Source organism: Nanorana parkeri, unplaced genomic scaffold, assembly GCF_000935625.1.
Source record: "Nanorana parkeri isolate BGI_ZX_2015 unplaced genomic scaffold, ASM93562v1 scaffold837, whole genome shotgun sequence".
NCBI classification, from domain to species: Eukaryota; Metazoa; Chordata; class Amphibia; order Anura; family Dicroglossidae; genus Nanorana; species Nanorana parkeri.
Window position 1 is genome coordinate 278447 of NW_017307105.1, and position 23958 is coordinate 302404.

Below are 23958 nucleotides of genomic sequence, written 5' to 3' on the forward strand. Positions count from 1 at the left end.
TCTACAAATGTAAACAGAGTTGTGGCGGCGTCTGTATAAAGGGGCCCGCTGCAAGTGATGTCCAACTGGAATTTCCATTCAAATGATAACTGACCTTTTACCACTTATACTCTAGAAGAAAAAGCACATTTATTTTAGTGCTTCAGATTATCACAGAGGTATTCTAATGAAAAACAAATAATTATAACTGTGTCGACCCCCATTTTCAGTGCCAAACTTTACACCCCACAGTTGGTGAGAAAGTCCGATACTTTACTATTATAAATCGAAGTACATAAATACTACATATATTCCAAAAAATACTGCAAATCTGTTCGTTTTGTATAAATTATTTGCAAATGCTACCAAATCCTTGGTATTTAATTTGTAAATCATTGAAATATATAGTATTCAATGTCATAAACACCGCATTGGTTTCCCCATGGAGAGGTCCATATGAATGTGCCAAGATCTGCAGATGTGTGTACTCTGCTCAGTCCACTGGGGATTGCCAAACACTGGGAATAAGAATGAGGCTAGAGAAAGTGAAACGTAATACAACCACCCATTTAGCTGAATAAAGATGCATTTTTCTTGATCGGCCCCATGTTTCAGTACAGTTCAAACTATTTGTCTTGCCTTTTATTGACACTGAAAACCTGCTGTGCGGGGATTGCTGTGCCTCCACTTTGTTCTGAATGTGGTTTTTCTGCAGACACAAGGATGCACAGAGCCCACAAGTAAAGATAATACATATATTTCCCACGGCCTTCCCAGGCAGCTGAAAAAATAGACTGGGTTTCACCATGAGGGGAAGAGACGAAATGCAAAAACAGATAACATAGAATATATATTTCCTCTCTCGATGGGGCATGAGGATACACAGAACAAGTATGCTGACCAATACTAAAACATTCAGCTCCCACAAAGAAAAAGAAGTGACATCCGGCCTAATATAAAATAAATGCAATTGAAGAAAAAAAGATGGCTTTGTACATCGTTCCTGTCCCTGTTATTTCATGTTACTAAACAATAAACACACAGGGAGAGAACACAAAAATGTTGTCAAAGTAAAATCACTCACTAAAAATATTAACTTGTAACGTACTAGCATATTAAATGTAATATTTGGGTGCACCGAGTTCAAATAAAAATATATACACAAAGATATTGTGGAAATAAAAAATGAAATCATTTAAAAAACAAAAAGCAGAACTCATAGCAAAAACCAAAGGTTTAAGATGCATTTATATTGCAGTGTGACAATGTAGATTCATTGGCCAGTAATACAGGAAACTGCAAAGCTGAAAAGAAAAGAGAGAAAAAAGAGAGTAAAAGAGTTCAAAATCTATGTATTTCAAATGAGTATTCTGCTGACTGCCTGGAGTTTAAACTGGCCTCATTCCCACTGTGCATTCTGGCAAACCCATGGATTCCTGCGGCAGGAATGCCAGGTGTCCCCATGTAGATGCTGCCACTATCACCCACTCAAGTTAATAGCACAGTGACAGCGGCCGCATCTGTAAGTGGCAGTAGTGATACGACTACATGCAGTTTGGACTAAATCACTGTCCCTGGACGCAGGTCTGCCTGTTTAGGTCTAGGTGGACCAGAGTACCATGCCCGTCAGGAGCCTTGTGCCCAAGGGAATTCAGGGATTCAAACCGCTTCCTCTTCGGAAGAGCACTAAAAGCACCCTGGTGAACTTTTTTCCCGATGCACGCACCGTGGGCATAAAAAAAAAAAATACAAATGCTTTATTCATCTGGCCCACAGAAACTAGAACATGTATTAGATCTGAATGTTGCATACAGTATTAAGGTTATCTGTAATATAGCTTACATGTAATTTCACTCAAGTGGCATTTCACTCAAACTGATCACGGGGAGGCAAAGTTTAAAGCGTTCATGTTGCAGAGGACTAAAAGGGAAAGAGAGGCAGCTGACTAGAGACCCTAGGAGTAAAAACAGTGAAGAAGCTGATCCCTGACCATAAGGGAAGAAAGAGGAGGCAAAATGATGGCTGAACATGGACCTGGTGGGATGGACTTGGTGGGAGTAATTTTCTTTTTCAATTTAAAACATTTGCATTTTTTCTGGATTTTTGGTTGATTATTTAAAATACACCTATGATAAAAATTATAGACCTTTCAATTCTTTGTAAGTGGGCAAACTTACAAAATCTGCAGGGGGTCAAATAATATATAGATCTATCTATCCATATACATACATACATACATACATACATACATACATACATACATACATACATAGAGAGAGAGATCTATATATAGATATATATACACACACACACACGAAAATTATATTACAACAACTTCCTTGCAATGCTTCATAAATTTCCTCAACGTATCTGTATTGAACTACTGTATATTGAATATTGCAAGAAGCCAAGACTAGCTAAATACTATCTGGCCTAATAGCACAGCTTTACTCTGTTTTACAAATATCAGATATACATGCTGGAATTACTGAATTTGTCTTTGCCCGATATACAACGGTTTATTTCTCAGCTGTATTAATAATATGATACTTGAAGTGAAATATGAAGGCTTTCCAATGTACCCCAATTACTGTAAACACATTTTATCGCTACACTGAAGTATAAAATACCCTAAAATAATGCCTTCCCTCCAGTGATCTCCTTGTTAGTGTCCTCTAGAAGGTTTGACACAGATAGGAAATACTTTAACCAACTTTAACCAACAACCCCACAGAACATGTATTCTTCCCACAACCTGCACGGAACTCCTGAGGGAGGATCCGGTCTCCAGCTGACATGTAAACATATACTATCCATAAAGTGCTCACGCAATAAAGCTCAGCAGAGTATAGACGGATGCAAAAGCTTTACATAAATTAGGTCCAAGGAAGAAATCTTAAAACTAAATCTATGAAAATTTAACTATTTACATTAAGTTCGGCTTAAAATATGTCCAATGTACAGAGAAAACAGGAGCATAGTGCTTGAATCAGAAGTGCTTTTCTTTAAAGTGTGGTTTCACTTTTGCTACCTAATTGGGATAGCACCTACTTTATAATTGTTATAAGTTCTCATTCATTCACATAACTATAACATTTAGTTAATATCATTAATAAAAATTGCGGCTTTAATTTTTTAGTGCTTTATACTACCTAGCTTCCCTTCTATGTAATGCTAAGGAAGGGGGCTGTGGTAAGTTATGTGTGCTCTAACTAATCCTGTCTGTTCTGTGTTCGCAGAATTATCAGTTTTAAACTAGGTCTGAACATGGTCTTTCCTAACAAAGGGTTAAAGGTTTACAAGCAGTGTATTTATGGAGAAGCAGCTCAGTTTGACCTTCTGGTTGCACAAACTGCTCAGTTTAGCCTGGAATCTGCACAAAGACATTCACCAAAGAAACATCTAAGGACCTATTCACACCAAATGCGTAGGGGCTGTGCTGGCCGTTGTTTCCAAGACAAAGCAATCTGCTTCATCACAGATGGTCTCGGTTTACCCCACCATAAGGCAAGGGCGTAGGGGTGGCATGCACTGAAAAAAGTACGGCATGCAGTACTTTTTTTCAGCACAGTGGAATGCGACAGCACCCCACTGTGCCCATAGAACTGAATGAAATGTCACTTTTCAAAAAAGTTCTAAAAAAAATAAAACCCACAGTGCAATGTGCCGGGTTCGGGGCATTGGCACTGTGGTGGGCACTGCACACCAGCCACTCTGCGTTTTGCACAGTGGCTGGTGTGAATTGGCATTGGTAAATACATTTTTTAAAATTATTTTTAGGTATGCTGTATGAATGGGAACACAGAGCAAACATATAGAGCAGAGGTCAGCAACCTTTTACACACCAAGTGCCATTTTTGAAACCATGGTACAACCGAGTGCCAGTGAACAATAGCACGCTTTAGTGTTAGTTACAGGTAAATCTTTTCACTCATGGCTGTACTGCTAATAGTAAGTTAAACTCACTAATTATTTTAATGTGTTTACCTCTCCAGTAGCAGCACAACTATAAGGGGAAAAAATTGAATAACTGGTGCACACACAAAACATGTTCATATTTACATTTGCTGAAAAGTAAACTGGACTTTTTAGTGTGATCCCTGTGTCTTTATTTCATGGTTCAGTTGTGCAATCTCTGGCCTGTAGGATGTTACTGTCAGCTGACCTCAGACCAGCACAAATGCATACTTTGAATGCCAGATCTCAGAGCAGCACCAATGCCCTGCAGACTTCAGGCCAGAAGCACCAATGCCCTTCAGACCTCAGAATAGTGGGATATTCTCAAATTTGACTCCCAAAGAGTAAATACACTTTAAAGCTGAACACTGGGATAAGCAAATACATTGTCTACATTTAGGAGGCATGCTTATTCTGCCTTGAATCTCGGTGTGCTTTGTGTACTTATATCATATCTGTGCAGTAATCCAGTGTGAAACCTCTGCAGAGGAGCTTCCTGTAATAAAGACTGGTCACTGCTGCTCTCTCATTGTGCAGAATAACTGGTCTTGTATCCACCCCCTCCTGTAGTTTTCTGTAGTGGGTGGGGCCTACTTAGTGCCTTCAACAGCTCTGCTCAGCATAGTGATATCACCACTTCTTTTATATTGCAATATCTTTGCTAAGAAATTTGGTGAACACAGAGCGGATTTATATCCTCTGTGGCGATTTGAATTGGAGTTTTTGTGCCCAGAAATTAGCTTTAAATTGTTGAGAGTATAGATTATATAAATAGGAGGTAACTATTTAACAGGACAACTATTTAATATTAATTGTGTTGGTTGCCTGCTGTTTGCAGTGACAGCAACACATACATGGCTGCAAAATCACCTGCTAAAGAGCTTTATGCAGTATCCAACAGTAAAGAAAACCGTATTCTATTTCAAGCCATTAGAGTGCTGATGCAGGTTCTCCCTTAGTAAGCCCTGATGAAGGGGGTCTACGAGTCCCCAAAATGCGTTGGCTATTTTTTATACTGTCCCATCAGCCCTACATTCAATGAAGATGTATCCGGACTATTAAACCATGTGTGGCGTTTCAATTCACAACCCTGCAATTTGACACTACAAACCAATGAGACAGTGGAGAGAAATGTGGAATCTGCCTGTTAGGTAACAAGATCACCTATACTGACTTTTTACATCATAACTGGCAAGTCACACCAACAGGACAAACCTCCCTGGTCCAGCGATTTTATCCCACTTCCTTCTAGCAACACACACGTGGAAGAGAAGGGAGTCTGCAGGCAACAGATAGTGTAGGACTTTCAATTACCAAGTGGACACACACATTCACATTTATATAGCACAGCACTGATGGAGAGAACTGCAATAGTATATAATTAATTTAAATTAAAAAAATCATAGAAAAACTATGCATAACATTTGTCACAACGAGTATGTGTGCGGTATACCTTATTCATATTCCAAATCATTATACATTATTTAGAAAAAACCACTGTACTTTAAGTGGGTTTCTACAACATCAGCCAGGGCTATAGAAGGTAGAAACATTGTAAAGTTTCAGTGCAATCTACATCGCTTTATATTAACACAAGATGCAGACCTTGTAACCATAAAACACTGCTGAGAGGCTAGTAATAACGTGTGTGCCGTTACCAAACTCTTGGGCAGGTGGTATTAACTGAATTTATGTGGGATCCCCAAAACACTCAGCATCTGTTTGGAGGTGACAGGTGATGGAACACTGACACTTTAACTAGGACACAGGAGGCCTTTGTGTAACTTGCTGCGGTATGAATTCACCAGCATGCCTATTTAAATGTTGCAGTGCAGATAATCAGCAGCCCAAGGAACAATTCTTATAAACCAAGCTAACTTTCAGGGGTAATGGTTTCATTAAACAATTTTCTCAACATGCTCCTGTTAAATTAATGTTTAGCCTTTGTAACATTAGTGTGGTGTAACAAAAGATGCACTCGCCATAGCATTTTACTTACATTACATACAATACACCGCTCCACTCTGTTAAATATATTGAACCCTTTCATCGATATTTAAAATATAAAGGAGGGTTATTGAGAGAAATAAAAGGACATCATCAAAGTGCAGCATCCATTAATAAAAAGGAAGCAAAAACAAATAAATATTGCCACAACCTAGCGCAATCGCTGGTGGAAGGGAGAAGTTATGGCAAGTGAGTACTCCTCCACAGTTATCCCTCCAGCTGTCACTCCGCCAGGATAGACCACCAGATAACTACTCACCTCACCAGCAAGCTACAGCTACTAGCCCACAGGCATTATACAGTACATCAAGGACAGACCACCGTCACCACAGTACCCAGCAGGTCCGGGGATCCCTCCACCATAGCACCATATTTCCAGAAGGACGTACATCATCTCAGAATCACCCGAGTGCATTTTAATTTAGGCTTATATTTACTCAGTGTCACACGATCAGGGCGCTGGTTGCTTCTGCTGCTTCACTTGCCCAGGACCACTGACTCTACATGATCGAATATCATCATTGACTTACGATCTGATTATTCATGAGCTTCTCACCATGAGTGCAACACAGTACTTACTATACCTACTACCAGCAGTGATTGCGCTTGGTTGTGGTGCTATTTGTTTCCTAGAATTACACAGGATACCTCGACCTATACCCCAAGAGTCTGCACACCTACCATTGACGCTACCCAACTCCCCTATTAAATACCAGTTCCACATATTTTGACAGCGCTTGACACATCCATCCCCATTTTTGCATTTTCCAATAATAAATACTAGCTCACAAGTATGCGCCAGGTTTCTTGTCAATAACCAGTGTGGCAAGTCTAGCAGTAGTGGTGATGCAAAAAAAGACAATAATAATAATTTGTCTCTCTAGCAGCAGCCTTTCAAACCTTGCTTGTCATGGACAGTTTTGACAAGCAAAGCTTGACGTAGGGGGCAAGGAATGTGTCACTGACTAAAAGCAAAGGTAAAAGGCTTCAACACTAGTGTGTTGATGCTGCCCAACTTCTTCTGGAGCAAAAATGAATCTGCAAAATAAATTGACAAAGAGAGACAGCAATAACACATTTAATGTTGTAGCTACTGCCCATTTCTGGCTGTATTGAAGTTGGAAGTTTACACTCACTTCCTGTCTGGTGAAGCTATTTGCACCAGGACAGGAATTAGAGAATTCTCATCACTTCGGCTGAACATACAATGAACATACATTTTAGTGTTCACAAAAAATGATTTTAGTAATTTAATTAGAGAGAAGGGAAAAAATACCAATATCTTATCCTAGTGTAGTAACCATAATACAAGTCTGATGATGCACATGTATGGTGTAAGCTGATTGACAAGCAGAGTACGACTAAGGTCCAGGAACATCTGGAGAGATTATCACTCGTATTTAAATTGATGAACCCACTGCACCCAACGTAACCCAGTTGTTGATGAACACACTGCACCCAACGTAACCCAGAAACTGATGAACCCACTGCAACTTAGGTAATCCAATTGTTGATAAACCCACTGCACTCAATGTAACACAGTTGTTCATGAACCCAGGGCACCTAACGTAACCCAGTTGTTGATGAACCCACTGCATCTAACGTAACCCAGTTGTTGATGCACACTGCAATTTAGGTAATCCAGTTGTTGAACCCACTGCAACTAAAGTAACCCAGTTGTTGATGAACCCACTGCACCTAACACAACCCAGATGCTGATGAACCCACTGCAACTTAGGTAATCCAGTTGTTGATGAACCCACTGCAATTTAGGTAATCCAGTTGTTGATGAACCCACTGCAACTAAAGTAACCCAGTTGTTGATGAACCCACTGCAACTAATGTAACCCAATTTTTGATAAACCCACTACACCCAACGTAACACAGTTGAAGCTGAAACCATTAAAAAATTCACTGAAAGAATCAAAATATCTATTATACTGCTTGCAATGTGATGTCGGCATCATTCAAGTAAAGGAGGGCGTCATCTGCATACACTGATCACGTTTCTTTTAGACCCTCATAAAATCAGACCCCTTCTCTGCATCTAATCCCAGACATGCTCTATGCTGAGAAGAGGGCACAAAGCAGCCATGCTATCTGTTGCACAATTCTTTGTCTCTCTTTTACTAGCAAATTATTCTTAATTATTTTGGCTGTGTACAACCAGACACATCCCTGACAGCACTGTATGACTGATAAAACTCTCTTGTAGTTCCCACAAACATACAGGTAACCCCATTCAAGTTGTATCCATGTGCTGTTTCTCTAGTAGACCAACGTTCTTCTGTTTGAGCCAAAAAGTTAACATTTTGGCTCATCAGTCTAGAACATCTGCTGTAACTTTTGTGCACCTCAGGCCTTGAATTTTCATAGTCAAGTAGTTGGGGTTTATTATCCCCTGTGAGACATAGGTTTTGGTCACCTCTCTTCCATGAAGACCGCTTCTGATTACAGTTCGTGTACCAGGGTCCCAGTGCTTTCTGCCACTTCTAAGCAGATAGCACTGGACACCTTCCAGTTTACGAAGGAAGCATGAAGTATTTATCAATGTGTGTTTATGTTATATGACCCTGAACAGTTTCTAATTATATGTTTACATACAGAAGCCATTATTTGTTCATTACATGTATAGTAGCTGTTTCCGGCTTACAAGTGCTATATATCTTTGGGTCTAATTGTTCATTTCCTGCAATGCAACCCCACCAGATAGAAAGTCGTCTGTTTACAGACAGACCATTCTACATATACTTTTCATGTGGATGCTTATGCTATTATCCTGCAATAAGAACAAAGTAAATGGTAAAAGGAAGGAATAGCGAATAAAAGGAAACATAATTAAAGTAAATATGAAGGTGATACCGACGGTAGATACTCATTTTAATGTCCCATAAAGGCTGTTAAAATAGCCACAAAGTAATGTAAACCTTTTTTTCAGTTATCACATAACTGCCTCCTGAGTCACTGTTCTAAGTAGTCCGGGCTGTGGGAGGGTTTTGAAGCCGAAGCAACTTGTCACTTCCAGTGACATCACTATTGCTAGGTGAAGAGTGGCATCTAATTTCCTGAGCCAGGCCTTCCTGCTTAAAAATAGTGGGCAGAGCACAGGAACATTTTGCAAACGTATAGTCCTAATAAATGCTAATCATAGGAGGGTAGGTAATTTACAGGAATTGAAAATGCACTGTAAATATGCAAACAGTTGTTGACTAATAATTTACAAAGAGGGGATCCTGGCAGGCACACTGTTCATTGTCATAGTGTTCTACCTGTTCTGAAGAGTGACACTACTACTGCCCCTTTGCAAGGCGGCGTGGCAGTTACAACTGCCACCCCTACAGGGAGTCTAAGGCCCTGTTCACACCTTTACGTTTTGTCGCGCGTTCAACGCTCTATGAACGCTCTACAAAACATACAAACTTGAAAATCCCATTGTTTTCTATGGGTATGGTTCACACCTTTCCGTATTTCAGCCCGTCTGAACACGCTACAGAACGGCCTACGCCTGAAAAGGTACATGTACTTCTTTAGGGCGTTTTGGTCTCGCGTTTCCATTGGGATACAGCTAAGTAGCCCTCGGAAACGCGCGACAAACACTCGAATCGCGGTAGAAACGCGCGACAAACGCGCATATTCAATACGCCTAGGTGTGAACCCAGCCTAAGATACACCATGACTGCAAGGACCACCAGGTAAAATGTTACCTCCTTCTGAAATAGCTGCATGCCTGGTTGTCATACGAAAAGTCTAGCTTTAATTCTCTGAATCAGTATAGAGAATAGGACTCATGGCTTTTCTTAACCGGCACACATTTGGGGCTGGTGACTACACAAGCTGCTCAGTCAATGTAACAGCCAATCAACTAGCATTTCTAGAAGGTGATTGACAAAGGCAGCCCTGGTATTTATCGCAGGTTCATGTTAAAGCTCCAACTTTTCATTGTTTTTTACATATTACTTTGCCTGTAATGTCAAAGAGTTTAACAAAAGAAACAAAACCTACCGCAAGTTAACCATTACAGCAATAACTTCAAGCTATAATTTCCATTTAAAATGTGTTCATCAGCTTTTTTAAGAATTATTAGGGAAGGTAACTTGAGTAATGTTGTCAAAAGGATAAATCTACTTCTAGAAAGTAATCCATCACAAGTTGCTCTGTGGCACTTTAAAAAAACTATACTATACAACAAAACAGATTGCAAAGCGCACCCACTCTCTGTGACACTTTCTTCAGTCAAACACACCCATAGCAGGGTCACCATTAGATCCACAAGCCAAAATACATGCCACTTCCCAGAGGCATTCTAACATTTGGCTCTTATCTCATACAAGCTTGGTCTGCATGCAGTAGTTAGTGTTCACATCTGCTCTACATTAGCAGTCTCCTGTTTTGTGGCTCTATTACAAGAATGAAAACATAGCAGCTGCAAGTTATTCCTGGAATAATAGATCTGTGTTTGAGTAGAACGGAGTCTTACTACAATGGTTTTCTTCAGTGAATTTCTAGGATGCGCTGGAATGTTTTTGACTAGAAATATTAATTCAATTCCACATTACATTTACATTTACTTAAGGTATATCAGTTTGTGTATGTATAAAAGTAAAAGTATATCCGTGTGAGGCTTTAGAAAATAAAACGTTTTGTTTTCAAAATCTCTTCAGTATATCATATATTGTTTTTGTTAGTAACACTGTACATGCAGTTCACAACAAAGAGGAATAAAGAAATAATCTGTACAGTTCTGCCCACTATTCTAAAATAAAAAATAAACCGTTTCATGTTAGGATCCGTGATGGGAGCGAGACCTGAAAATGCCCTCCATTTAAAGAAGGCTCTGCTATTGCTTGATACTACAGTAATTAAGTGGGAGCTTTTTGGTTTCTTTTATACAGTACATGTCTTTGAAACTGCATAGTACTGGTGAACCTGATCACATTAAAGTTATTTGTAAAGTCCATCATTATGCTTACAAGAGCAAAAGGATTATTTCCAAAAATGACAACAAAAAAAAGGGAAAAAATTAGGAAAAACCCTGATTAGGGTTAACAGGGAGTTTAACAGGACCATTTTAAAAAAATATATAATAACCCCCCCCCCCCTTTCAACACACTTGTGAGGTTGCTTTGGTATATGTAAAACCAAAACTATTTTCTGGAGTTAAAGCCCCTACCAGGTTATTATTTATCCTGCCTGCCTTCAGTGGTTCTCAACCATTCTAGGGCCGGGACCCCTTGGTAACATTTGCCAAGTTGTGGTGACCCCCAACCATAAAATTTAGGGATTTACCAATACTAGTATCTGTGGGCTCTCGGGAGGCTATGCGGGCTCTCAGGTGGCTAGTGGCACTCTTTGGTGCCCAGTGCGGGCTCTGTGGTGCCCAGTGTGGGCTCTCTGGTGCCCAAGCACTTACCTCCCCTCACTTCTGCCTGCTCCCCTCCCTCTGATCCTCTACAGTCGCTGATGCTGCAGCGCCATCTAAGAGAACTGACACTGCCATGCTAGGAGGAGGCTGAGGAGCCTCTTACCTAGAGCAGCACAAGGCACGTGGGGACCCCCTCAACTGTGGGTTGCGACCCACAGGTTGAGAACCACTGTACTAGGGAGATATCCATCCCTTTCCAGTTCTGGAAAAGCAACCAGATATAAAAACAAATCTCCTCAAAGTGAATATGATTGCAATCTTCAAGGAGTTGTCATTCCCATCACTTACTGTCATGGCAACAATGGTCACCAGGGCAAATAGAGGTATGAATCTCCCGAGCGGGGACACAATAAAAACTTGACAAGGGGGTCCGAAACCTTCCCTACTCTAAAAATAAATTAAGATTACATAGAGGAAGGCTTTTTTTTTTGCAGAAAAGACATACTCTTGTCTTCTGTAATAAAATAAGATTTTTGTACTCACCACAAAATCATTTTCTTTGAGTGCATTGAGGGACTTCAGGTTATATTGCCACCTACAGGAGAATTGTTTGTTATGGCAGCTGGGAGTTTGTTTACATTTCCCAAGCCGAATGTCAACTTTCTGCTGAAAATGATTCGGGTAGCTGTAAAGCCGTCCGCCCTGAGGGCACAGGATGTCCATGGAAGGTATCAGTGGGGAGAGCAGTGGGACTGTGTCCCTGGGTAAAATGAAACCTAAAGTGATGAACTGTACATTACTTCCTGTTTCAGACTGGTAATTCCCCAACCTCTGTGGATGGGGAAAAAGCCAACGGAGCATAGCTCCAAAGTAGGGCTGTGAAAATTAAAGACTAATTTCTCGATTAATCGTTTTTTTTTTTTTTTTAAATAATAAAGTTTTATTGTTTTTATCTCAAAGTCAAGACATACACAACATACAGGCATATGCGTGAACAGGATCACGTTTGACAAATTTGTATCACAGGGAGGTAATAGAGCCATCAGGTTTTGCATGTGGGAACATACTTCCCATAACTTCCAAGTAACGATGTGAACCGTATTAGGTTGAGAGGTAGTTTTCGTTATCGATCATAATAATTTTAATCGGTCAAAAAGTTTCTCATTTCTCCGCTGGCTTCCGGGAGTCACGTCGGCGATCCAGTGACATCACGGACATCGACGTCACCGGACTCCTCCCCCCTTCCCCAAGTGGCTCCGTCGGCTAACGAAGGGAAGGGAGGAGGAGTCCGGTGATGTCGATGTCCGTGACGGCTAACAAAGCGAAGGGGGAGGAGTCCGGTGACGTCAATGTCCTTGACGTCACCAGACTCCACCCCCCTTCGTTAGCCGACTGAGCCACTTGGGCCGGTAAGTTTGCCCAAGAAACTTTCTGCACGAGCGCCAGCCAAGGCATTGGCCTATACACATACAGCACAGCAATGAAGTAATAAAATGAACTAGGATCACACTAATCCAGCACGTTATTATTCTGAGTTGCCCCACTCAAGCGGTGGCCATATTGAGTGGGGCACGTGAGAATAATAACGTGCTGGATTAGTGTGATCCTAGTTCATGGTATTACTTCATTGCTGTGCTGTATGTGTATAGGCCAATGTAGTTGGATCTGTATTTGCGTCATAATTAATCGATTAAAACAAATTTCGATTAATCGAACACGAAAATGTTAATCATTACCAGTCCTACTCCAAAGTAATGCAGAGGTTACATGAGAGGTCTAAAAGAACCCCCAACATCTCCTTTAATCACTTGATGTCCAGTCATCGTAATTAAAAGCTTGTATGGTGCCGGGGAGTGTGCATCCCCACTCCTCCACAGTTGCTGGTTTTCCCAGGCTTTTAAAGTCCCCTGCCCCCATGTATATACAAACACACGTTGGGTGCGCCTACATGCGAGAACGACAATTGCGCCACACGTTACATATCACTGTGAATGTTGGAGTGAATGTAATACTTTTAGGGCCATCAATCACTGTTAACACTAAACTGATGAGCAAAAGTAGTAAAAACTTTTAAAGTATCACTTATGGGCAATTTTTGGTATGGTTGTTTTTTTACAACTTCACGAGCGCGCACAATTTTAAGGCTTGACGGGGAGCTCCAGGACTCCATCCCTCAGAATGGGAGAAGGGACTCCTCTGCCTCCACAGCAAGGCGCCCGGCACCAATAAAGACCTACACGCAGAGCTGCCCAGCGCTGATTACTGAAAAATAGCCTTGACAGGAAGTAGTAAAATAACCTATTACTTCTATTGTGCGATCATGTAGGTACTTGTCAGCCCCTTGTGATAAAGTAAAAAGTCCCCCTCTCTGCCCTCACTTACGCACACATATGAACGGAAAAAAGCACATAGGGTGTGCCTATATATGAAAATGACAATTACGCCACGCAAGTTAGGTTGTCACTGTGCATGCCGGATTGAAAGCAATAATTGTAGGGTCATCATTCATTCACTGTTAACTCTAAATTGAAGAGCTGTAAATGCTTTTGAAAGCATTACCCATGGACAGGTTTGGGTACTGAAATTTTTCACCGTTTCATGGGCACACACAATTTTAAGGCTTGACATGTTTGGTGTCTCCTGTATTTACTCAACGCACCCTCATCTTTTATATTATACCAAAAAAAAGCTTTACTAGTTCATTATTAGGCACCAATACCAACAGTTAAATAGCATTTCTGTATTCACAAAGACATATTTTCATCTTGGAGCACACACTACAAAGAATGTGACCTAGCAAAGTAAAACCTTATCTGAAAGAGTTGACCGCTAACCAAACTAGTAAATCCTTGAAAAAGAAAGAAATCTGTGTGGGCAGAACTTGGATATTGGTGTAGGCAGTGCTGTGTTATGTCTGTGCAGAGTTGAAGCATGGACAGGACTATGAATCTCTCCCACAAAAAGACACATACCATTTGTGGCATTCAGCACTCTGATCTTCTTTCTGAAGTGCAGCTTCAGCTTCTTCTTTTCCTGCAGAAAGAGCCAGATATCTCTCCATTAGAAACCGACACACTGTATATGGAAACATATTTCATCTATACAAGTGCTAATTTCTTCTAACAAAAGAATTACGGTATCTTATGAAAATAAACTACACATTATGCTATTTAATGACACAAATAGCTTTAGACTTAAAGAAACCTTAGCATGGAGCACATGTACTCCTGATTAAAGACATGTAGCTGTAGGGCAGGGGGCATGCTGGACTGCTGCTGATAGACCACTGCTTTGGTGTTTAAAGTGGCCCCTTTGCCTAAGATAAAAAATTGCAAGGAAAAGCAACCTGTTAAAGAAGCACAATAGGGATGTAGGGGTTAGCATGGGGAACCACAGCACCCAGCAGTGGACACACTATAGGGCACAAAATGTCCACTCGCTAGACAGATAAGTAAATGAGTCACATTAAATAAGTCACATTATCTGCAGCCAGCTGCAGGGTCAGACTTGCAGTGATGGACTACAATCTCACGTGTAGTTTACTCATTTGTATTGAGATTGTAGTCCATCACGGCAGTGAGCTTGGATTGGTGACTACTTTACAACACACACAAGGACCATGGGGAAAAAAAGTAGCCACCCTCCAGAAGGAAGCACAGTGTCCGCACCAATTCAGAGATGATTTGAGGATCTACAGCCGAGTGATACACAAATAAGAAACATTTTTGTTAATAGTTAAGCTACTGGAATGCATTTTTAAGAATTAACTCCTGAGATTAGTGTCACTTTAAGAACAGATTCAGATTGCTGCATGTACATTCAGGAATTATTTTCATTTGCCAATAAAAGCGGTCAATAAGCGGTATATTAGGTACAAAGGCTGAAGTGGTTAATAACACGAATACCCGAGAGGTATGGCTGAGCTACCTTAATAATAATAATAATAAGGGTGAGAATTATTCAATGGTGAACATTTACAATGGTACAGATGACAATTTGTGACCAGTTCATTTTAAGTGATAACTGTATTTAACGCAAGGTCTGTCCATTTTCTGTGTCCTACATACCAAAACATTTCAAAAATCTAATACAAAATATACGAAATATACTTACCTTTACCCAGGCTTCTGCTGTGGCACTAGGTGAGGGTGATAAAATGCTGCTACTGGTGAGATCCCAGGGAATGCCAAGTAGATCAAATCTTGTGAGAACACTCTTGCACTGTTTGAGCATCATATTGTGAGGCTACTCAGCATTCCCAGGATCTCGCCAAAGGACCATAGATGTCACCACTTGCAGTATAAAAGCTGGCGGAAACATAAGAATATTTAACTTTTTTTACCTATCATTTTTTAAAATGGAAGGTGAAAAAGCTATGTTTCATTTTAAACAGAATGGGGAAAATGCTAGAAGCTCTGTCAGGTGACTCAAGGTAAAGATTCATAAAACCATCTGAATTACAATATACAAATCTGCTAAACTTATAACCCACCAGGTCCTCACTATATTACACAAATTTAATGAATCAGGGATGACTCTTGGTCACAACAACTATACTCATCAATGGTTTCTTGCTACGCAATACTCTGGCCTCAGATATTCTCCAACTCAACAACCTACCAATCGTCAAATATAAACTCTCCCAAACAATCCACTTAATAAACATAGTTAGGGTGTGTATACCAGCCATTTAGGAACAGGCCACCTCTCCCTCCTTTGGTTTGTGAAGGTATAGGACATTAGACAGATGGAAGAATTGATAGCCTCCCTAAAAATAGCATAGAAAAATACTGCACAGGAAATGTTGTCACTTAACCCAATTCAAATTACCTTTCCATTTCAATCTCAAGCCACTGTAACTTTCTATAACTGTTCAAAAATTCAATGCAATATGGAAACCTGGAGGCGCTCTTTACACTGTTGAGGTATGGAAAGCCCCTAGAAATGTAATTTCCTGCTTGTGTGATTGGCTCACAGATTTTCCCAGAAGTCTGCACTAAGATACAAGTAAAAGTTTAGGCCACTCCTACATTAAAAAAGTTTCCTGTTTGGTGAGATACTCCCTCGGGGTTACCTACGGGATTGCAGACACTGCAACTTTGCGCATTAGAACACTGAATGTACACCAGTTGGTTATAATGAGTTTTCCATTCAGGAACCAGTTTGGAAAGGGCATGGTGAAGCAAGCAGCTTTTTTTTAGAGCAGAAACAAAAAGGTAGGAATCTGCAACAAAGTTTGTTACGACACTTGCTTCTCAATCACCTAGAGTGGATTGTTTTTTTGACTCAACAAAAGCTGAGTTGCACTAGGGCTGCAACAACTAATCGACATAATCGATTATAATCGATTATTGACACTTTAAAAAAAACACAGAAGAGAAATGGATCACCACTTCAAAAAATCATCCAAGTACCTGGAGTCTAGAAGCCAACATTCAATGAGTAAACTAAGGAATTGATTTGTCTCCTCACCCTCCCCCACGTTCTCCTATTTCCCCCTTATTGGTTCTTCTCCCTTACCCATGCCTCACATGATCGAACCTTCATCTTTAACCACCTCCACCAGCACAATCTGATTACACTGAGAACTGGCCCCCTTTCACTATTCCCATATCTCTGAACCCCCCCAGGCAAGACCCACCATCAGTTATTGGGAGCTAACCATGAGGCATGCTATATTGCTGGAGCAAAATATTACCACCAGCCAAGTCGCACGCTCTCTAATTACCCCGGTATCTCACAATTTCTTCCAAAGCTGTTGACCAACTTTTATCTGTTGAATGAACCATCTAATATATGTGTGTAAAGGGTTTGGCAGCTATTCTTGGCCGTGATGGTATTTATATTTTGCTTTATTAACTGGCATTGTGCTGGTTTACTTGCCTCATACTGCATTATTTTATCAATAAAATGTAATACTAGGCCTCATGCACAAGGCATTTGAAGCTGTAGTTGGGGATTATTTGGGCAGGAATCCCAGGTGTGCCCGTATAGATGCGGCCACTGTGCCCCATAAAAATGGCAAGCTGTCCGCATGTAACTGCGCTTAGAACGATTGCCTGCTGATCGGGATAGACGCTTTCCTGATTCTGAGGTAATCGAATCATGTACAATTACTAGATCCAGCTGCTTTTAGCCTGTCAACTTGAATGGGCACAGTGGCCGCATCTGTACGGACACAACTGGGATTTCTGCCACAAGAATCCCCAGTGGCGGCATCGATCGCTGTGTGCACGAGGCCAAAAAAGGTGTTACTCACCATCTAAGGCATACGATTTCTTCTCTGTTATATCATCAGTAAGCTCATTCATATCACTGCGGGATCGTGCTAGTCTCCACAGAAAGTCTTGATGTTCCCCATACTATCGGATAAAAAAAGACATACAACAATACTGTTAAAAGTTCCTAATTAAATGCTTAAACTCCATAAATGAATGCTTATAAAAACAGATGAGTAGCCAAGAGTTGCAGTTTGTCATGTTTTCACCCAAGAGTCACACAAAATTTACACATTTTTTCCACATAAGATTTAGAAAAATTTGTGAATCTAGGGCAAAAGTTGTATGCATCTTGGAGAAAAACATTGATAAATAGAGCTCAAGAGGACGGATCAATTTCATTTCTGCTGTATTTAAGTTTGTAGGATTATTAAAGGAACATAAAACCATATTGTTTAAGGTTCCTAGTGAAACTAATACTTATAACACATGAGAGATAATAAGAGTTGCAAAAAATAAAGGGAAGATTATAGATAGAGATAGATAGAAAGGATATCTTAGTGGACTATACTTTGGCTGGCTCAAAAAACCAACATGACAATGTTACAGTATATCATAAAGCTATAAATTACATTCAGAAGAAAAATCAATAAGAAATACCTAAGCTATGTACACAATATGGTATTTTACACTTATCTAATCAGGCTGTACAACCTATTGATGGATGCTTGCTTCTAATTCAGTCAAAACTTGGGAAGAAAAGCGCATTTGATAAATTATCTCACTACTTAGGAAGCCAAATGTAAGTTGATGTCAGGGCTCAATCCCCATCGTCCTTTTGATTAAATGTAGAATAAAATGGTCATAACTAGGGATGCACCGATCTATTGGCCGTCGAAACATATCGGCCGAAAATGGCACTTTTGGCTTAATGCCAAAAGTGCCATTTTCTGGGCGATATAGCGGTGCACCCATTCTCTCTCCCCTCCTCGCTGGGCACTGCTCTGTGTCCCAGCGGGGAGGAGAGAAACTGTCACAGGAAGCCAAGCACTGCGGGAGGAGAGCACTGTGAGCGGCCGGCGTCTCTCCTCCCCGCACCACTCAGCCTCCTGTCACAGATCAGAGGCGAGCGGTGTGGGCGGAGACAGCTTTCAGTGCTGTCACAGGAGGGTGAGCTCTCCTCCCACACCGCTCGCTCAGCCTCCTGTGACAGCCGTCAGGAAGGAGAGCGAGTACAAACATGAGTACAAACACTAAGCGATAACTGTACATGTAGTGTTTGTACATAATTATGAATGAATGGGAAGTGATCTACATTACCTCCTGTTCATTCATGAATGTGGTTATAATAAACATACTATGCTCTCATGTTATAATAGAATAAGAAATAAAGAATAAATATTAAAAAAAGTTTATATAAAAATACAAATTGAAAAAAAAAAAGTTAAAATAAAAAACATTTTCTGTTTCGGCCTGACTTTTTATTTTTATTTCGGTTTTGAAATTTTCATTTTGGTGCACCTCTAGTCATAACCCCATTCCATGATTATATTTATAATCTCTCTGAATACTGCTAAATGAAAAGCTTGCAGCCACACTCAAGGCTTTTCTTATAATGAGTGTAAATGGATCTATTTAGTAGGAAACTAAGAAAAGAGCATATCATCTTAATTGTTGGAAGAATATTAAGGAAGTTACAAAAAACGTCAACTACAACATAATCGTGATTGAACTGTATATTTGTTTTTGAAGGCCAAGCTTTACAGCTTTAGCATGATAAACAAATGTGAGAAAAAGCAACAATATGTACCAGTAATTTATTATTGCACAGCAACTGGAATCCTTCCCGCTTCTGCTCAGCATCACCACTATGCAACTGGTCAGCTCTCTGCAGCAAAAGTATTAACTCTCCATCTACAGGGTCAGTGGCCAGTATTGATGCTTCATCATCTGTTACAAGGTCCGCCGAGTCGCTCCGCATTGTTCTCACAGTTTCACAGCTCACTTCATCTTCCTCCTCGTCCTCACTCGCTCTGCTGCTTTCACGCTCATAATCAGATTCGGCATTTGCTGTGGTGTAACTATAAAAGCAGGAAAAAAAAAAACATGTTTGGACACTTCTAAAAACCTCTGGAGTCCATATAACAAGATGCAGGCCGCAGTGATTACTACAGCTTGGTGATGGAAACAAACAGGAGACATACATAAAAAGCTAGCATAAATCGAAAATTAAACATAAAACGCGAGCTCCTCGCCAAGTATGAGAACACTTAAACAAACAGTATCATACAACAGCAACTAATTGCATTATGGCATCAGGATCATATCTGGCACAGTGCTCTCAACCAAGAACACCATATACAACATTGTCCAATAATGTGTGCAGATATGCAATGTGATTTTGTATCATTTACAAGGTCTGTTTTCCTTTATAACTCTCTCATTTTTTGAACACAGCCATAAGATATTTATCTCTGCATTACAATGCCATTTCTACTCAACCTTTCTGCTTGCCGATTTCCTTTCAATTGTTTGCTGACAAGGAGGGAGGGAGAGGGAGAAGTATGCATTCAAAGTTTTTGCAATGAGAGTTGGGATGAAAGTTTATAGTGAAATTAGTAACTTCATTATATAGGGCAGAGTGGTTTTGTTAGGACAAGGATGTAAGGAGAAACTTCAGACCGCCACTAAATACAAAAAGGTATGACATTTGGCTGTTCGATTCCTATCACACAATGCCACACAGCACAGCCAACCAGGTGACACATGTAGTTCCTGCTTAATCAATTCATCTTACTGGTTCAGCAATTCAGTTTCCTATAAACAGGAAAATTACCACACAAAAGCAGGTAACACCGTTAGGAATCTTTACTTATAAATCCTTAGTCCAATAATACAGATGAGACCCACCATACAGCAGCACGCCAGAGGTCTACGAGTAAGCCTGCGTAGTGGAACATGTTGGAGGCGTGCATCTGTATAGTGGGGCTCATCTGTGTTATTGGAATGAAGATCTATCATTTAAGATGCTGAACAGTGATACATGTGTTGTTTCCCGAGTTGGAGCATGAGCAAGCTCTTTTATCTGCACCTGGGTGGCTCTCATGTCTCTGGAAATCTGAATGTGAAGTGCAGCACTGATAAATTTTCTTTTAAACTGTTTAATTCAGTTTCCTATGTCACACTTGTGTAAGCTCCGTGATGAATGTTATTGGGGCTTTCATAGGGTTAATGTTCTCCTCCTCGCATGACAGTGTTCAGGTCAGGCGAATGGTCATCCAGGCCATCTTAGAACAAAGTCACATGCTCCCCCATTAACTAGAAGGGACAGTTTTGTTTTGTTTTTTTCTGAGGGCTCCAACAAAGCGCCAGTTCTTACTACAAAAGAACCTGTCACTTCTCTGAATTGGCAAAGTGACGGCCTTTTCACACATTGTAGTTTTCATGCACTGAAACACATCATGAAAAGTCCCATACATTCCTTTGTGCCTGGCTCACATCAATGCGCTGCAGTTTAGTAGACTTTAAAAGGAAACTATTAAAGAACCTATTTACATGTATGATTTACCATGTGTGCACATAGGTGTGAACAGGCCCCGAGGTCAACATTGTCACTTGTTGCAACTTTCCTGTTCTGCATGTATGTTCTGGGACAGTGATTTGGATCGTACTGAAATCAGATGGTCACCACAAAACAACCAGGAGACCAGCATTGTTGGAGCCGATAAAATGAATATCTATGAAAAATCTTTGATATAAAAAGGTGTTCCTTGATATCCTGAACTGAATCAGCTTGTGGCTGCGTGATACACAAATGAGGACCATCAAAAGGTTTCTTGTGGCAGGGACACTGATGAATGAAGATTTGCAGACGGTCTTATCTCCTGTGACAAACCCGACCCCTGCTGGTATTTACTGCCCACACCTGTGTTAGCAATGCAGCATACATGCTGGGATGGGGGCAGGGACATATGATGGAACCTTCTTCCTGTGTTATCATATGCACAAACCTAGCTCACAAGCATGAACTACGGTAACCTTGTTGACCTCTTGGACAATACAAGTCTTTCTGGACTCTACAATCAAGAATGTGATTCGCTGAGACCTGCTGGAGAGGAGTGTTCTGAGCACAGGAAAAAACCATGGCTTGTGTGTGTGAGAGAGAATGTGGTTGCCAGCTGAAGGATCCTAATCTCAATTCCTATCCCTTCTCCATTTCCATTAATTGTAATTAGAATGGATGTATATCACCGTTTGTAAATAAACCCGCTTATTTAAGATTCAGTTGTCCATCAGTAATTTAAGGCACCCCAAAGAGCACATTCTACAATGCATTTCTCTTAAGACACGGTTATTTCCATGGCAAACACTTTGGCTTTTTGACTGCATGTTTGAATTTTTAAAAAATTTCTGGACTTATTTCTTTATAGTGAACGAGCGATGAAAAACGTCAAAATCACCTACAAAAAAAGCACACCTGAGAAAAGTGGATACTTTCGTGTATAGACAAGGGGGGGGGATATTAGAAACATGGCCCTTTTCAGTTTTCCACATATATTTTGTAAATTGGTGAATAAATTACAATACTTAAGTTAAGTCATTAGTCACTAGAGAACGTGTGTGATCAACAAGAAAATAAGCAGATTGAAAAATGTTTACCGTAATAAATGTTGTAACTTTCCAGAAAACAAAGCATTAGTATTGACAAGGAACATCCCCTTTGTTTGATGCGGGCATGACCCTTTCCTTGGGGAACTTTTAGGGGTGATGATGACAAATGATGAAATTAGCATTTACCCAGCCTAGGAGTCCAATGGTAACAAGGAGTCAAAACAGAAAACTCGGATACCCTTAACTTTTTCCTGCTAAACAAGTGTCTGACACCAGAACATTTAATTATTAAATAATAATTTAATTAATAATTATCAAATAAAAATGTATCTGTTTATATAGCACTCAATTTACAGAGCTTTGCATACTGCACATCCACATCAGTCCCTGCCCTCAAGGATCTTGCAATCTAAGGTGTCTATCCCACATGCATACATACAGGGCCAATTTGGACCAAAGACAATTAACCTTCCAGCATGTCTTTGGAGTCTGGGAGAAAACCCACGCTAGAACACCGAGAACATGCAAATTCTATGCAGATAGTGTTCTGGCCGAAGCTGGATTCAAATCAGTGTCGCAAGGCAGAACGGATAACCAATGAGCCACTTTGCACAGTTTATATGTTAAAACGCCAGTACCTGTATGAGGTATATTATTCCCTAATGACACAGTAGAGTTTCAGAGGCAGGTTGGTCTAGTCCAGGGGTAGGCAACCTTGGCTCTCCAGCTGTGCTGAAACCAGAAATCCCATCATGCTTCTGCCTCTGGGAGTCATGCCTGTGGCTTGCAATGCCTTATGGGATTTGTAGTTTCAGCACAGCTTGAGAGCCGAGGTAGCCTACCCCTGGTCTAGTCAGTCAGTCAGTATACTGGAAGAAATTAAAGGACAACTATGAGGCGAGTGCTTTTCCCTCACTTCATAGTTCTAGCCGACCTGTGACAATGAGACTGTCACAGGTCGGCTGAGTAGATCGGGAGGTGAGCGAACATGTACCGGCGTTCGCTCACCTCTCGATCCTGTCACGGCTCTCTGCCGTGACAGGGGAAGGGCTGGATTCCCCCCTCCGATAGCGCTGACTGGCGGAACGGACGGGGGAGGGGGCGGGTACAGCTGGCTCTGCCTCTAGATAGGCAGAGCCAGCTGTCACTCACGCAGCTGGGCGGATCTCGACATCGATGTCGGGATCCGCTCTGGCGTCTCAGTATACCGCGAGCTGTAGCTCGCGGTATACTGAGCTTAGGGTAATGGGAGGACGCTAGTTTGTGTCCTCCCGTTACCCTAAGGGGAAAAGCCCTGACCACATAGTTCTCCTTTAATAATATATACTAGTTTTCTGGGTCTTTTTTCTGACCGACATCCTTTATTTTTAGCTTGCATTATGGTCTCCGAGTTGTTCAAGAAAAACATATTTTGTCTGGGTATTAAAGTGCCAACAACTTGCAACTTTGAAGACCATCTGATCCCTCTTTTAAAACTTCTGACTTTCCAGCAATTGTAGAAACTCACCAATTCTTTTTATGTCCTTACAAGATGCTACAGATTAAAAAACAAAATGCCTCCACAATGGTTTTAATACTGTAAAAACTGAAAGGCACATTTTACATTACATTTCCGCTTTACCCTTTATTATGAAATATGAAATACTGACTTCCAATGCAAGATGATTTTCATGATAGATCTCTACTAGGCACATGCTGTACTGATCAGTATTTTGTCCAAAAGTCTGAAAGCCACCAGGAAAGAGGCACAGCATTCTTTATGCTTGCTCACACTCTTTGTCTCCAAGTTTATTGTCTGAATAGTCCAGTACGTGCCAGGCAATG

General features: G+C 40.6%; 1 protein-coding gene across 1 annotated transcript in view; it reads right to left on the bottom strand.

The window, feature by feature from the left end:
- The window catches only part of RMDN3 (regulator of microtubule dynamics 3), a 57314-nt gene that overhangs the window by 13422 nt on the left and 19934 nt on the right, over positions 1 to 23958 (bottom strand). The window contains exons 5-7 of the mRNA XM_018565361.1: positions 19334 to 19604; positions 17565 to 17667; positions 14278 to 14338 (exon numbers count right to left, since the gene is read on the bottom strand). Of these exons, the coding sequence (XP_018420863.1) occupies positions 14278 to 14338; positions 17565 to 17667; positions 19334 to 19604 (435 nt within the window). The remainder of the gene's footprint in view (positions 1 to 14277; positions 14339 to 17564; positions 17668 to 19333; positions 19605 to 23958) is intronic.